The 17,171-nt window shown below is 40.2% G+C and overlaps 1 protein-coding gene across 1 annotated transcript; it reads right to left on the reverse strand.

Annotated features, from left to right (window-relative positions):
- Positions 1-501: 501 nt before the first annotated feature.
- Positions 502-16,584, reverse strand: LOC139129497 (uncharacterized). The gene is made up of 2 exons (XM_070695130.1): positions 16,354-16,584; positions 502-5,025 (listed from the first exon to the last, which is right to left on the reverse strand). Exons 1-2 carry the CDS (start codon positions 16,427-16,429, stop codon positions 3,992-3,994), a joined length of 1,110 nt encoding a protein of 369 aa, XP_070551231.1. The 5' UTR covers positions 16,430-16,584; the 3' UTR covers positions 502-3,991.
- Positions 16,585-17,171: the final 587 nt, after the last annotated feature.

Raw genomic sequence — 17,171 nt, forward strand, 5'->3', positions numbered from 1 at the left:
ACTGAACAGGTGTTGCTGCTACCCATGACGAAGTCTGTGTCCTCATGTGCAGTCGTCCCTTCTGCTGGGAGAGCGCCCTCTACGGTCATAAATGTCCAAACGGTAGGAGCCATGAGTTTGTCTCGTGTGAGCTTAGCTTGTAAATCAGGGGTGTAACATCAAATCTTGGATGGGGTGGTTAGCACGGGATCAAAGTTTTAAAAGCAAAAACTGTTTTTTAAAAAATAAGCAATCGTGGTGCATTAAAAATACGCTTATTCACATGAACCAATGTGAGCCTTAAAAGGTTCAGATGTTTATGGAAGAAAAAAAATACTTATGCCATGCAAAATCATGGTAAACCTTTCGAGTTTTTGAATGTGAAAAACATGCACGTTTGCTTTTTGACCACCCCAAGGGATCAACAACCCGACCCGCACTCAATGTTGGGCTGTCGAGTTATTCATTATGTGCGGTATGACTGATCATAGAAGTGTTGACAATGAGAGAGATACACCATGATACTTCTTAAACGTTTATTTGTATTTATATTTTGTTTTGCGGCTTTCAATATTACATTTACTGAAAACGAAAGACAACTTCAAATAGTTTGCTGATGAACATGTAAAAACTTTTCACTGTAAGAAAATGCATTGCCACCAAATTAGCGACTGGTTCGGCTGATTTAACCAACCAATTCACCATGCTCAGTCTGAAGTACAAAAACAAGTACAGGAAAAAAATCATCAGGAAAGAATTTAAGAACACATTGTGTACACCATTGTGTTTGAAAAGGCAAACAAGAAAATTGATAAAAAAAGTTAGCTGGCAGTGGTGGGACATCCCTTGTATTCAGACTGATATTTTTGATTTAAATATTACACTTGTCGCTTTACACTTTCATCAAAATATATTTTTGCTTTTTCTTTTCATAAGATTTTTAAAAAATAGAAGTTTTTATTGAAAATATACTGAGTGAGTGAGTGAAGGAAATTGGCGATAAAATATTCATGTAAAATTTCTATTGTTTTACAAGATTACAATGCTCTCACTCCTCTTTCAACATTCAGCAGTCCAGCTTTGCTGTGCAAACAATAGGGTCATACCAAATTTCTCAGGGGTGAACAGCTTCAATCCTTTCACCACCATGGTTTGACCCAAATCCACAGTTATCGATGGAGACATTTTTTACAGGGAATTGAGAAGAATGGTTATATAAAAGTAAAGTAGCCAGCGTATATTTGCCTTTTGCAAGTTTTCTAGCATCTGTTATGTTCAGCTTGGGCATTTCATTGAATATTTTCATTTCTAAACTCAGGAAACATCACTTATTTTTCTGCTGCAAAGAGGGTTCAAAAAATCACATCAATGTTTACACCGATGACAGTTACTGCACTGATTTGCAACAGGTACAAAATTCTACTATCAGAAGTAGGGTAAGTAAACCTGTTTTTCTGTCTTTCTCTTGGGTTTTGTTGCTGAAGTTCTGGCATCTATGAAGATGGTATATCTTCTGAAGATGTGGGATTAACCATAAAGAAACATCTTAAACATACACTTGTGTTATCTATCTTAGTCCACACATCAAACAATTCAAAGAATCTTTGGACAATACCAGGGTCCCAACATGCCTGTCTACACTACCAAGAAAAAAAAGGATTAATTAAAACGCAATGGTTTGCGTGGCATTGAATAATTTGAAAAAGTGTTCAGCTACATACACTAAATAACAAAACAACAACAATGTAACAAAGCGAACGTTCTTTTAAGTCGCAGATTTTCATGTAAATTTTTCATTTTATCCTTCAAGGTTTTGAATAAGGTCACGAAAAAGAAGCTCAAAACAATAGAAAACTGCAGTCTATGTTGCATTTGAACAGTGAAATTTGTGAGTTCTTGTCAGTTCAGAGATGCAAAAAGTTAAAGAAGCCTAGTCTGATTGGGGTCAGAATTAGAGTCACACAAGATGCTTTTTTTCTATGAGACGAGACTGCAATGTTTATGAATATATCAATATCACTATTTTCAATGAAAAGATCTATCAGAGCAGAATTTTTGTCATAAAATCAATACCATTGATAAAAAGGTAGATAGTCATGAAGTAATTTAACAGGTTCGTTTTGAAGATGCACACATCATCACTCCTGACAGTTGAATGTTACCTGTGGATTATATGGTTTTGGTATGATCCAATTCTCTACAATGGTGGGACTATAACATTTGTACAGGCTACAGGGGGTTAGGGAGGAAGGGGATGTTGGGGTTGACTTTAATTCCCTGGTTATGAAGAAGTTGACAACACAATGCAAATAACCTGTGAACTCTACCCTTCATTGTTTTCACCTCACTGAAATCCATGATTACAATGTAGAAGGTCACTGACCTGATTATCAATGTTAATTTATGCATGATGAGAAAACTCAAGTGCATGAGACCTGAGCTGACCCAATACTAATTAGGCTATTCTTTTGTCACCAAATGCCAGTGATGTACGCCCTCAAACCAACACTGACAAATCACAGACTCAAAAAGGTTTGCACTGACATTAGTAAATATTACATATTACATGTCTTGGTGTAGCAGTAACAGAGAGAAATTTTAAAAATTCATACAGTGACTCAATAAATGTTTATTATAGATGGAACGCTGACGACCAACTTCAAATAAAACACTGACTTCTTGTGCTGAAAATCAGCCATATTTCATGACCCCAACGGGTGACCTACTTCCTAGTACTTTTTGATGACATGTAGTGATAAATAAGTTTAGATACTTCCCAGCAAGAAAATTACAACATTTTTTAGGGTGGGCATGAAAATGTGATACAGTGACAATGCAGTTGAGATAACATTGAATACATGGTTCAATGTAACAGAAGATTCCATGAAACTGAAATGATAGTGCAGGTAACAGGAAATAAATATTCAGGAATTGAGGATGTGGGGTCACCTAGGGGTCATGAATACATCCAGTTGTACTTGCATTTCCAGTAACATATGGACCTGATACAAAAAATAACTGATCACTTTGGTACCCCTCATGGTGGAAATTGTTGACTGATTTTTTTTGTTTCTGTGTATCATGAACATGTTTGGTTTGGTAACTTATTAAGAACATTAAAATACCTGCTGGTATTCAGATTGTCAACACTGCCTGTACATGTGCAAAAAAGCATTGTGTGCCCTTTGACCCACTATGACACCTAACAGCCTTCTGAGCATTTCACACGCCATGTGTGCTGGTATGGAGCGATGAAGTTAACTCTATGGGGAAAAATAACACTTTCTACTTTCAAAAAACTTGGTTGGCAAATATTTTCTTTTTACGCCAAGAGCTTTAAAATGAGCCCCCGCATGTAGTAGATTGAGAAAAAAATTGTAAAGATTTGCGAGATCAAGAAAACAAGGTATGCAAAACTTAGGAAACTGTTAATTAACACAATCAAATGCAAAACTAATGTTACTCAGAAAATAGTAGCACACAACAAAGTAGAAACAAACAAACATACTGTCCTATGGCTACATATATGATACTGTAATATTACTGTATAAGAACAAGTCAGCCATTCCATAAAGGTGATTGGTCTACTTTTTAATATGTAAATACTGAAAGCTAGTTTTTGATTGGTTTAGAACAGGACAGGTCCGTCCCAGTCCAAATAAGGTTTAGTTCAACTGATGTCATCATTCTTTAAAATCATATATTCCCTAGGAAAAGTACTGATTTTTTTTCGTTTTTTTTTCTCTTACACAATCTGTGTCCATGTAAATCTATATATACTCTGTTTTAAATAACTATTTTGTAAAAGCTGGTGAGATCTTGCCTCGTGAATAGGTCCACCTTGTACAATTTCCTTTCGGCACGAAATACGATAGTTGCATGAGTTTGAGCGGTGTTACGTCAAACATCTTTGTATCCCAATGACTGTGATAGATGATGTGGAGACGAACACATAGATGCAAGGGGGCGAAACCTTTTCCTCGGAAACATCAACCTCACCCGGCACGCACCGCTATCTTTGAAAGATGATGGTCTGTTTGCAGAGCGGGCACCAATTGTTCACGAGCAGACACCTCTGCAAGCAATGCCGGTGAAACGTGTGCGAGCACTCAGTGACCACGGCACTCTTCATAGAGGTCAAGCAAATGGCGCACACGTCGTCAAATCTTTTGAGTTCCTCCGCACTGGCACTGCGGAAATTATTCATTCGGCGGATGTGCTGGCGAATCTGGGCGATCAGCGATTCGTGGATCAACTTGACCGGTTTGTAGATGTTGAAAAAGAACAGCAACGCCACGCAGAACAATTTTTCATTGAAGTAGATGAGGTATGCCGCCAGGACGAAGTTGAGGAGAACACCCACGCTAGCGTGAATCAACTTACTGATGGTCTCTTCGCAGCCGTAAACAAACGGTGATTGCAAGGCCATTAAAATCCACGCAAGGTATCTTTCAAACAGCCCCTCCGACAGAACAAAATAGATTGTGGCTAAAAGCAATGAATTTAGACTGCAAAGCATTGTAGAGTCGCTCAAGATGTAAAAGTTGATGAGGGCTACCACAGCAGCCAGTGGATATTTCACCCCGCTTCGTCCCGTGTTCTGCTGAGAACTGTGATCTTCGTCGTAAAAGTACGACAAGCCTTCCTCCTCGTTGCTGGACAGCAGAGAGTGCAGCGTTATCAGCGTGACGAGGTAGAAAGCCCAGAAGTTGAGGTTGGAGGAAAACGGCACGGCAGCGTTCAACGACGAGAAGAAGAGGCCCTCTTGCAGGCACCTCAGCCATCGGTGAACCTTCGGCTCCTTGCGCGACATCACCGAGCTGTCAAACAGCATGGACGACATATCGAACACCGACATGGTCACGGTCAGCATCAGTATGCATAGGCACTCCGTCAGGTTGCTCTCGTTACTGGCCGGGATCAGTAACTGCAACGCTATGTAGACAACAAGCAGGAGATACAGGCAGATGCATACACGCAGAGGGATGTATCCCACGATGTAGTCGTTGTGGTAGTAGATGATCACCAAAATGGTCAGGGCAGCTCCTGCAATAGAAAACAGAAACAAGTACAGAAATAGTTCAGTTTATAAATATCAGAGTGAGCCAGCTGTTCTTATTAACACAATCAGGAATTCCAAACTCACAGGTCTTTCTCACGCTCTGGCACACACATGTATGCTCAGTGCAATGGCAAATGTACACTGAATATACTGTACAGTGGGTATGTTGGCCTGTCACTCATTTCAAAAGGTTATACAAGTATATTTAGAATACTCTAGTACAAAATTAAACGAAAATCTTATCATTAGGTTACAGCTATTGTCGCCACACACATTTACTTGCCTTGGGGCTTTCTTAGCCAGGCCCTTACACTTGCGAATCGCCACACATGACATAGGGCAGAGATAAGAGACTGTATCGACAACCTGAGACTGTTAAGTGTTACACAGTCTACAAGAACCCGTAAACTTTGCTTATTTAGCTGTTTGATTCTCTGGAAGTACGGTCTGAATAATGACTATATACACAATATTGGAAAATAACAAACTGTAACGAACTCCAAAGGTACATGTATTTATTATTAGGATAAGAGCTGCAATTTTTGATATTTTAATCTATTAATTTACAATGTGTTCTATTTTTATACATGTTATATCGCCCACAATACAAAGTACGCAGTATTATTATAATTGGAAAATGAATTCTTGTCGTGACTAAGAAATGCATTAACTCTACCATGACATCAGTAAGTACACACAATAGTACTCAAGGTAGGATGTTTAAAACATTAAGAGAGTGCATTTTACTTTCAGCATCAACTTTATGGAAGTACATCAAACACTACACAGCTCATAAGGGACTTTTAAATTACAACACGATTGATTTGTAGTAAAAGCACCTAGTCATGAAAACGTGTGCTTTCAAATACACTATAAATCTAATATGCAGTGCATCAACTTCCTCCTAGAAAGACATTACAACCGTCAGGATTATATAATAAAGCGTAGAGTTCTAAATTACACTGCAGAAAGTTACAGAATAGTAGGCTGGAAGCAGGACACATATCCTCAATTGCCAACAGTAGTCTGTCTGTACAGAAATTAAAAGACTGGCTATTCCAGTATAATTTGAATATTTGAAAACTACTCTACTCCCTATGAAATTATCCATTTTGCGCTTCACACTGAGTCAAAATCAATTTCTTTGAAAATAGGAAGAAACCCATTAACAATAACATGTACCTAAATTTCTCTGTGCTTCCGCAATTTGAAAGAATAATAATTAAATCCATTATTTATAAATTTCAATTAAGTCTTTGGTAATTATCGTTGTTTCTCTCTTGAGTAAATTAACAATATGAATTGCTGCTTTTCAACAAGTGATTACCAGCAGAGATAAATTTGTCAAGGGCAACTGTCCATTACTGTTATTTAAACAAACCAATTTACCTTTTCTTCTTGACTAAATAGTTTCATTTTTATGATGAAAATACGACCTGGAAAAGTAAAATCTTGGCAGTACGGTATGCAGCACTCGTGGTAGTACATGTATTGCTACATCTATGCAAATCAATCGTGTGAGCCTCAGAACTCCGGGATGGTAAGATACAAGACTACTTATAGCACGAAAGTTGCAGTTTTAGATAGACATATATGTAAGCATCGTTAGCAAACCCCTGTATCTACATTTCCCTGTTGGTATGTTACAGAATACGGAAGCTTTCAAATTAGCTCTATACAGTTTGCAAAATAATGTAAACATATCAAGTATTCTGTGCCATGCCTCACATATGGCAGTGAAACACAACCATTGCCAATTACTTTGATATTACAAATTCCATTTCCTCAATACCGTACGGTAGTTCAAACACAACCGTTACAATGTGCAATGATACTTCCAGAATTCCATCCAGACGCCAACCAAGGTTCAAGCACAGATCAAGAAAAACCTATCAAAGACTTGTACAATAACTTGGGGCAAAGAATGATGACTGAAAACACAGCATCAATTACATCTGGTTGTTATTTCTTTTTCCAAAAATGTAAACTCAAAAAGACATTTTTTTAGCCTTATCTTGATATCAGTAGGTTTTTACAAACATACATACAGTACTTACTGACACTCAACTCAGCTGACTCTACATGTACGTACCAGAACAACACATCCGTACTGATACTGGGTGGCAGCGCATGATAGAGAATTATATGGTTAAGTTTTCCTGTAAATGTTACGTGGCAATTCACAAATTCCTAATAGTGATATAAAGGCTCTCTCAGAGGCGGGGCCAAACAACTTCCAGAGATTCACAATGAAAGTGAAACTGTTGCCGAGACAAACACATGATGATTGCTGCACCCAGAGCTACAGGGAAGACACGGAAAGATCACCCACCAGTAAGGCAACACCCAGCATTGATCAACTTCAGACGACAACACTTCATCTTGAGGAATAATCCTGATGAACAATCCAAGTTTACAAGTCACTTACAGTGTATGTAGAATTATAGATCAATCATATCCACTGAGCAGAAAGATTTGTATAGATGATCATCTCCGGATTACAAGGAGCGCTGAAAGCTCTCAATGGATTACTGAAACAATTTCCGTTCTAGTTACTATCATTTATTTTTAATAATATTCAAAAATCGGCAAGCTTATGGATAACAGGTCACTGCCATCAAAATCACAATAGAGCAGTGATGTCATTGGTTACTTTTAAAGTTTCATGCATGGTATCTGTGTTTGTGCATTATGATAAAAAGGCCATATACAAAATCTACACTCTGGAGATTTATTAGGGGGGAGGGGCGGAAGAAAAACATAAGGCTGTCATTTAGGGAGAGTACTGCTCATGGGCTGTGATAAGTCCATTTCTACATTTCTGCATATGATATGTAGCCGAATTATTTGTCAATAGCAGCGTTCTCCAGGAGAAGATTTTGAGAGGTAGGCCAGCCCCTCTGTATTTTGAGCACCATACCATTTGTTTGTATCAGCACAAAAGAATGAATCTCCATGACAAACGAATATGCAAATTAAACATATTGAATGATGTTGATTGGCCACTTCTCTGTTTTTCAAAGCTAAAGAGAACACTGAACAGTAATTTTCTAACTTCTAAGGACAAATTGATGTGAAAACTGGTTTGACGTTGATAAAGGAAAAACAGCAGACACTGTTACAAATGTCTTCATGATTTCTGTTCTTGAACATAGGTACAGTATATTTTTTCTTTCATTCTTTTCCTATGAGTGCATTGGAATACAAAGTTTACAAACTTTACCAAGGAGAATGCATTGTGTACAAGTCACAAATTGCTTTTGTGGACAACTTAATTCTAGTCAGGACCAGAATTTACTGTTGCCAGCAATAACTTTGGGCATAACACATGTGAATATATAACTGCGAATGAGACTAGCAGGGTTAAGGCAGCAGCCCTTGCTTTCAGAGAGAGTCATTCGATTTTAAAAAGGCACCCTTCTCAATCCCTGGTTCTCGCATTAGCAAATGTGTCAACAGCCCATTAACAGTTTGTCATTCTTTTGTTTTCCATTGAATATTTCATCAAGTAAATCATATTTATATTACATAAATCTGATAATTGAGTGGGGGAGTCCTTGTCCCAGAACCGTGGATCGTAAAAAATGTTGCCTGCGGTAAATTAAGATGAAAGTGTGCTCTATATTATTTCAGTGCAACAATTAGAATTTACACAAATTAATTTTATCTTGGTGCCGAGCTTCTAAAAATATCCAGTGTCGTGTCTAACTTAAGTAAATATTTAAAGGGCCAATATGCTTATTTTCGATGATTTTTTCATTATCTTTATTTTATTTTGTAATATGTTCTTATTCTTCTCCCAAAGGAATGTTGAAACATCTACTATTTTGCTGTCAATATTACGTAATGCACTGTTGTTGTTGTTTACAATTGAATTCTAGTCTGGACCAGGATTCACTTGCCAACAATAACAATGCAGTTTACACATGTACAGGCTGTACAAGCTGAATACTGTGTCTATCAACTTGCCTTGAGGAGTAAGAACAAGAAATTATGGTTGACACCACAATCAAAAACAGTGAAAAAACAAATCATCAACAGTTGACATTACTGGCTGGCTCTCTTTGAAGTTCACCCTTGAATTGAAGACAGAGAAAGAAAGCAACAGATTTATAGTAAACAGTAGCTCTGCCTAGCAGGGCTGTGTGTTACCTGTGTTATACAGCCTCCCACCACATGGGGGAGGCTGTATAGAGGGTAACAGACAGCCCTGCCACGCAGAGCTAAGTAAACAGGGCATGTATATACATTGTGCATATGCAATCGTCTGCATCTCAATTTCATCCCGGTCCCTCCTGGAAATTTATAAGGATAAAAAATATTGCGGATTAGGTGATCCAACCCCCTGTCTTTAAATGCGATGTCGGTGTAGTGACTCAAGGCAACTGCTATAACTGGAGCTCATCAAGCCCAAGGTGCTTCAATTGACCATTGACAGTGGAGGGAAACCCTTCTAATGCCCTATGAATTGTGACCAAAAGGGGCGTTTTTCATCCAAACAATACCCTGTAGGTCACAAGTACACATGCCCGTACTTGTACTTGTAGTTCAACGACAACAACTTTTGAAAACAATCGCTTTCATTTGCAGTTGTTATGGGATCACAACACAACAGTGGGAGTATTTCGATCTTCGTTCTCCAAACAACCTTCAGTGCCTGTCTATTCATACCATTTTAATAGTTAGAAATTTTGTGTTGTACAGGCTCCATTAACCGCCACACTGCACTGCTATCGTCATAACATGAAAAGCTAGTCTCCAGTCAATTCCACAAGCTTTCTGTCCTTCATGCTTAATCCCTCAAAAACCAACGTTAGCGCAAATACTGTGTCACTGTCATATAGCATTGTAGCAAGTGGGTAAATGGGCGTATAAACAGGCACAGGGGTGGAGACCATGCACTGGAGTTATTATGGTACCACCGATAAAACACTGATACACTGACATATTTGAGTGCTCTCACCTCACTAAACCATTCAGGTAGCACTGCCTCCGTGGCTAACCATATCGATCCGATGCCCTGCCCGCATCTACACTCAATTCCGGATGACAATGTGCAGCACGGTACGGTATGGTACGGAAAACTGTCCATGAAAGATGTGTTATTAATGCGTAACAGACCTGTCATCAACAGGCAGAAGGGTAAACATGTCCCATACTGCCAAGTCAATATTATCATGGAGGTAGTAAATACGTCCATGTTTTCATCAGCATGCATCGTATCATCCTGGAATGAAACACTGTGGTCAGGCATAGACCTTCGAGATGGGTCAGGCATATAGACAGTGAGTGGGGCGGTACAGACCATGTGCAGCTGAACTTACACCATCCATAACGAACCGCGATACACTGCAACTGCAAGATTGAGTTACTCGGTTGGTACACACACTGCGTGCTATGCATGGCGACACTAAATTAAACTACAGTGTCTAACTTGTCACGTAAAGGCCCCTTTCCAGCATTCCCGATGTGTGGCAAAGGCATGCAGCACGCACGTCACACTGCACTGGAGCCAACAAAGGTTCAAAAACAACGACAAACACGACCACAACACAGAGGGCCCAAGGCCTATTCTACTCGCACATTCTCCCAATTTTCGACTTGTGGTCACTGCCAGTCATGCGAAAGGCCACAATTTGGTGCACTGTGCGAGAGAAGCCTACAGTGTACCCCATTACCTGCCGAAGCTTAGAATCTGATGGAGCCCGCGCACCTCACATGAGGCTCCATATACCCACGGCGCGGCGGTTATCGTCAGACTGCGACTGGCGAGTATTTGTCCCACAGCAATCAACGTACTAAACTCTGCACAGGCACAGTGTGACATAATCCTGAAAAACCTACCGTCATATTGTCTACTTGCTTTCGAGATTCAAAGCCACGCTTCTGTTATGGTGCGAGGCTTTCCCCAGCTCTTGTTGTCGTTTTGCGTTTACGTCCAGGATGTGATGACGTGCAGAAGGCTCCAGAATGAAAATTGATTGCGCAAACAGGTGCGCACATCTACGAAGATTAACCGTCTGTTGATGATGACTACGTTAGGGGGCTCAATCACTGAAAGGTCAACAAGAGGGCAAAGGATCCGCTCTCAAGGTCAACTGAAAGGTGCCCGGTTTGTTCGGTAAACTACGCAGTGTGGCCAAATCCATCATTCAGTACAAAGATGCTTAAAAAATCGGAAAAATACGACACTGAAAAAAAAAAGTGGCCTATTAAACTCTACTCAGAGACAGACAGATTCATATTGTGCAAGTTGTAGCAACACCTATTCCAGGTCAAAGGCTCCTGCGATACTCGTCCGAGTTGGTCCTTGGTAGCTGTACAGAATCCCCAAGCCCCGTCTTGCCTGAACCGTACCCTGCTCTGTCGTTTCACGACCACGCAGCTTTGGTTCAAACATGGGCCAGTCACCCACGTGATATATTGGACCTTTGAAATGTTGTAAAGAACTTTAAAATTGTTCGATGTTTCTACAAGCACGTATCTTAGAACCAATTAATTGATTAATAAATTTATTTATTTATTATAAATCATGAGGTTGCCCGTTTTACGTTGTCACTTCTCAGTCAAGATGCAGTATCCAGCGTATACCTTCTTAATATGGAGGTAAAAAAGACAAGCTACTGTGGTGTTTCTTTCGGACTATTAGGCCAAAAAAAAAAAAATGAAATGTTTCTGGTCAGCGCGCGCGTCACTTGAACAACAGCGCGTCACCCTTTTTTTTCCTGGTTTGAGGCCGGCGGCTGTGGCAAACTACATACTGATTACTATAACACCAAACCAAAACGGCTGAAGAGAAAGAAAATTCTTTGGGGCACATGATCAGTGACTGCATGAACAGTTTTAAATGTTACTATATTGATAAAACTACAAAACTCAGTGTTATCCCCAGGCCATAGCGGTCCCGCTACGCTTTCGCCTCCCCCCCCCCCCCCCCCGCCACGCTTTGATTCTCCCGCTACGCTTTAAAATATTCCCGCCATCCTTTAGTTCACACGCTCTGCGTAGCTACCAGCTGATGCATGCATTGTCTACACATAAGCGCTCACTGCAACTTTTAACCTGGTGAAAGAGTGGAAGGTGTGAAGTATGGTATGCATCAGATAAGTTGTCCGGAAGTGTTGAGAGGAACGTTAAAACAATAGAACAATAGAAGAATCGGCTGGGTTGTTCACAAATTTTCATTCCAGAACGACTATTACGACCAACAAAGACAGTACATCGCGGACAAGTGTTCACAGAGGTAGGCGGTGTAGCACTAGCAGGGCCTTTGATCACATTCCCATGCTTTGATCAACGAAATGGACCGCAAAAGAAACAAGAGTTGACTGGTGAGGTTGATTATGATTGTACAACGATGAGTTTTGTCTGACGTACGATCACGATCGCGATCGAGTTCACATTGCATAAATTTCAATATGGCGGCGGCCATGTTGGTCGACAGGTTTATAACGTGTTGACATTGATCCTGGCGTCGCGTGTGGTTCCACTCTGACACGTTCTCTGAAAGATTTTACACCTGATTTTCGAGGGTTTCTAGTTGTACTTAGTTCATGTCTTGTGATCATCTTGGTGGTATTTTTAAAATCAAGAATCGAACGACGATGTTCAGTGGAAGTAGAAGTTATGCGGGGGGGGGGGGGGGGGGGCCGCTGGTTGAAATCTATCCCCGTGATGAAAAATTATTCGCGGTGTTTGTCGTTCAAAAATCATATAAAACTCAATGCATTTGAATTGTTTAAAGCTTAAATTTGTGAATTTTCCTCTTTGTTGGCAAGTTTTGACAATTTATTAGCAATAGGCCTATATGTATTAATGAAACTCCAATCAGACGAACCATTTCTTGCTCTCAAAGTTTCAATCTGAATCTTCTGTTTTAATTGCAATTGTAATTACAATACTGTGATGATTTATTTAAGTGTAATAAAGAGTTTCCATGATGTTCAAACTGCACACTTGTGTGTTACCATTGCATTTTGTGTGAGTGTACATGTATGTGTGGATGCATGTGCAAGCTTACATCCATATGCAAATATAAATTAATGATATGCAAATGATTATGCAAATTAGCCGCTAAGCTTTGGCGCTTTAATGACCCTGCTCCCTCCCTTGAGGAGGAAAAAAAAAAAAAAAAAAAAAAGCCGCGTCGCCGCACCATTTTTTAAAGAAAGGCCTGACCAGAACATTTTTTTTTTTTTTTTTTTTTTTTTTTTGGCCTTAAAGGAGCTGCAAGCCATACCACGCTTCGAAATACCGTAAAAAGATAATGAGGGCGTAGCTATAGGCACTCATTGAAAAAACTCAGGGCTTGTGGTAGGCCTACACAACGTCTAACTCTGAGGTATAAGGTTAATTAAATAATTAATAAACCAATCATGATGTAGCCCTGTAGTATACACACCTTGACCTTACAGGATCCACAAGTTGTTGTCACTAAACTTGTGACGGTTTGAACTTGGCATTGAAGCCTTACAGTGTGAAGTATAATAATGAAATAGTGTGCGGCAAAAATATCGCAATGTTTGTATGAGGTGTTGTTGTTGTGGCTTGCTTGTCAGTCACATATGCGCACGGCCGTAGAAGGCCAGTCTCCGGGGGCCAGCCTTTACCCTGTACAAAGGTTACCGACCGACCGGCCTTGACATTGTGTTCTGATAAGCCGGTGTCATTGACATATATCCGGTAGTACTGAACAGAGACAACAACTATTGTCAACACAACTGCCATGACTAGACTAGTTAGACCCCTTTTGCACAGCAGCGCAATGGCGGAAACTTTAGATTTTGCACGTCCTCTGTGCAGAAAAAACTGCATTCCTCATGTTTTTCATCCAAAAAATGTACGCAAAGTAACACAATGTTGAAAAGTTCGGATATCCTGCAGGTAGCTAGCTGTGGGTCCATAGCTGTGGTGTTTTCAGACGGGATTCCTGCCTTTTACGCGGGCTGCGGTAAAAATCGTCACCTAAAAGTCAAAACCAGCCCGTAAAAGGCAGGAATCCCGTCTGAAAACACCACAGATATGGACTCACTGCTAGCAGGTATATAGCTAGCTCACGGTTTTTAGTAAATATTTCCCAGTTCCGAATATAAACGCCCAAGGAAACGGAACGTTGCGCGCTGTACTGTATGAATGCAGCTATTCATTGTACTACCCTCCATCATGGATGTAAAAAATACTACATGCCTCCATGTAATATCATGGACCGTGGCGTACCACAGTCTGCATGTGGTACGTCCATGACAGCTCGCTAGCCAGCTGGCTAGCTGGGTAATTTGTGTTCGGAAGAAAACGCTGACAAATACGTTTCCGAACAGAAAGTAAAGATTAAAATTCAACGGCAACAAGAATACGGACAAACGTGGTGTTGTATTTTCAATATGCGACATTGGATCATACGTCGAATTGCAAGTTTTTATTGCGTTTACTATATTTTTTCGATTTTGCAAAAATGCAATTTCCCAAAATTTACACTTTTAGCCGGGCTGCGATTAAGTCTTTTTGTCTTGAAATCATCGTGGCTGCAAAAGTATTGTAGGAACTTTTGCTCTGATTTTTTTTTCAATAACCCTGCTGAGACGTAAACGGCATTAGTGTTGATCCAAATGAGGTCAGGGTTCCAATAATAAACGCACAAATAAAAATTTCTCCGAAACTTTTGACATAGCGCCTACGTTCTCAGTGGATTCATTACACGACGCCGACAATTTGTTAACGTGACATCATGAGAGGATCCGCGAACTCGAGTTGGTGAAAAAAACCAAAAACAAAACACAGACACAGGCTTGGCACAAAAAATACAGTTTTTGTCCAAATTTGTCTACAGGTACTACCTATATCCAATTACATGTAATGTCACGCGTGTGACCGTGACGCTACAACTGATATACGGCCCAATAATAGCGTTCAGGGCGTGGTGATCGTGACCTTGACACACACCCACCGCGCTATAATTTAAAGCACGCGTCGGGACCTGTCACTATAAAATCTGAATGTGTTCAACTTATTTTGCATGAAAGACAGACAGACAGATAGACAGGCAGACAGACAGAGACAGACTGTCGACAGACACAAGTAAACATTCGAAAAATAACCTACGTTTCCTCAACCCTTTTTAACCTCAATTTAATGAAATTTAAAATTTGGCAAACTGGGTCATCAGCAATTGTCTTTTGTCCCGACATGGGCAATCTGTTGCACATATTCTCAGCTGAAAGGAATTTCTGTTGTACTGAATCTGTAATTTATCGAATGGTTATTTTTTTCGCTATTTTATTCTGTATGTCAATTGCAATTTATTGTTCTTTTCCCAAGCATATCGAAATGACTCAAACTCGTCAACACAGCGTATATGTGTGTATAATGCACTGTTATTGTGTTTACATATTCTAGTCCGAACCAGAATTTACCTGTCACAAATAACAATGCAGCTGACACACAGACCAGGCTGAGTTGACAAGCTGAATAATCTCTATCTCAACATGCTTTGGGGAGTAGAACATATAAAACGTGTATTGTTGTACATTAAAAGCAAAAATTGGACCGGGGGGGGGGGTATCAAAAGTTACAGCTACCGGCCTTTTAACATCTGGGTAAACAAACGCGTTAAGAAGCGCCAGGAAGTTAAAAATTAAAACTATTGCGTGCGTAGGGCCTATATGGTTTTATAGTTAGCAGCAGCATTCGATTCATTCGTGCGTGGGCAGATCAGCTGGTTGAGTGCACGTATGCATCTGGGCCTGGGTAAACAACTAAAAATAATCATCTATTAAAACAACCTTGTTGAGAGCTATTTCGCCGCCTGCAATATGTTGTTACTGCAACGCAACAGTGTTGACGAAGAAGTGTTAAAACAACAACAACACAACAACATAGTCGTGCCTGCATGGTTGCAACTCGCCAGCTAAATTAAACAGCGCATTGTTGTTCATGTTGATAGCATTGATCTCTGTGACCTCAGTTGGCGCGCGTGACAAACAATCTGTGTCCTTATAGTCAAAACACTTGACCTTTTCATCGTCAACTGGCTGGATCACGCAAATCGGTCCTTGTTGGTCGAACAAAAAACATCTCTAGTAAAATATAACTGCTATTGTGGCGTTTAAAGTACACAAATCAAATAGGAACACGTCTTACAGCTTACGAACATATGAAACGCGTTCACACTCACAGTACATGTCCCGATTACAAACACCATATGCAACTGCATGCACGGGAAACCATCGAAGCCTGGCCTACACACACACACCAACAGAACGAAAACAACAACATGGCTGCATGGGTGGTATAGAACATAAAACGGTGGCTATTACCTGCCGTAGACAAACAGATAACATCTTTGATTTTCTTCCGCTTCGATTCCAGAAACACTCGTGCACGCTTCAACATTTTAGAGCGCAAAACATCGCCTTCACGGCTAACGAGGCATGTGGTGTATATATATACGGCTCGGCGACTGTTTTTAACTGGTTCTGACCTGGACTCGAATAGTGTCAACCGCTTGCGCTAGATGCATATCAATTGTGTTTGGGCCTGTGGGAACTATCGCGGGGGGTGTCACGCCTGATAGATAACAACGTCTGTTCAGTACAGTGCAAGCACATTTGAGGACATTCAACTCGATATGTTTGTTTCCCTGCTGATCGTTATCAGAAACATAAACCCTACATGTGAGTTGCAAGGGAAAAAGTTTTATCAAGTAATTTTGTGTTTATCTTTGATAGTTTTAGACAGGTTGAGTCGAGGTCACGCATCCAAATAAACCATACTGGAGCGATAACATTTGACAGTACCGAGAAAATAATATCATCAAGGTTGAGACTTGTGATTTGCAGAGTCTGGGATGGATACACAGCCCAGATTTGGCATTTGGATCCATGTGTGTCTTGGAGAGTATTCCGTCAAATGGGGGGGGGATATGTCACCGTGACAATTTTGCATTTTGGCCCACTGAAATACTCGCAAAAGAACTCTACATCATGTCATCGAAACGACATATTCGCTTGCCAAGGTCTCTAGAAGTTCCCGAAAACGTAGTTAGTTGGAAGTAGGCTAACGTACCCGTGCGAGCGGACGATGTCGAAACGACAAATCAAACTTTATCGTCCTCCAGGTCAATAGCGCTGATCGC

The sequence above is a fragment of the Ptychodera flava genome, chromosome 3 (genome assembly GCF_041260155.1).
Source record: "Ptychodera flava strain L36383 chromosome 3, AS_Pfla_20210202, whole genome shotgun sequence".
Lineage (NCBI taxonomy): Eukaryota > Metazoa > Hemichordata > Enteropneusta > Ptychoderidae > Ptychodera > Ptychodera flava.

Coding starts and splice junctions, on each gene's coding strand:
- LOC139129497 (XM_070695130.1), bottom strand. CDS start 16,429: ATGTTGAAGCGTGCACGAGTGTTTCTGGAATCGAAGCGGAAGAAAATC. Junction 5,026..16,353: donor TATCTGTTTGTCTACGGCAG/GTAATAGCCACC, acceptor TTTCTATTGCAG/GAGCTGCCCTGACCATTTTG.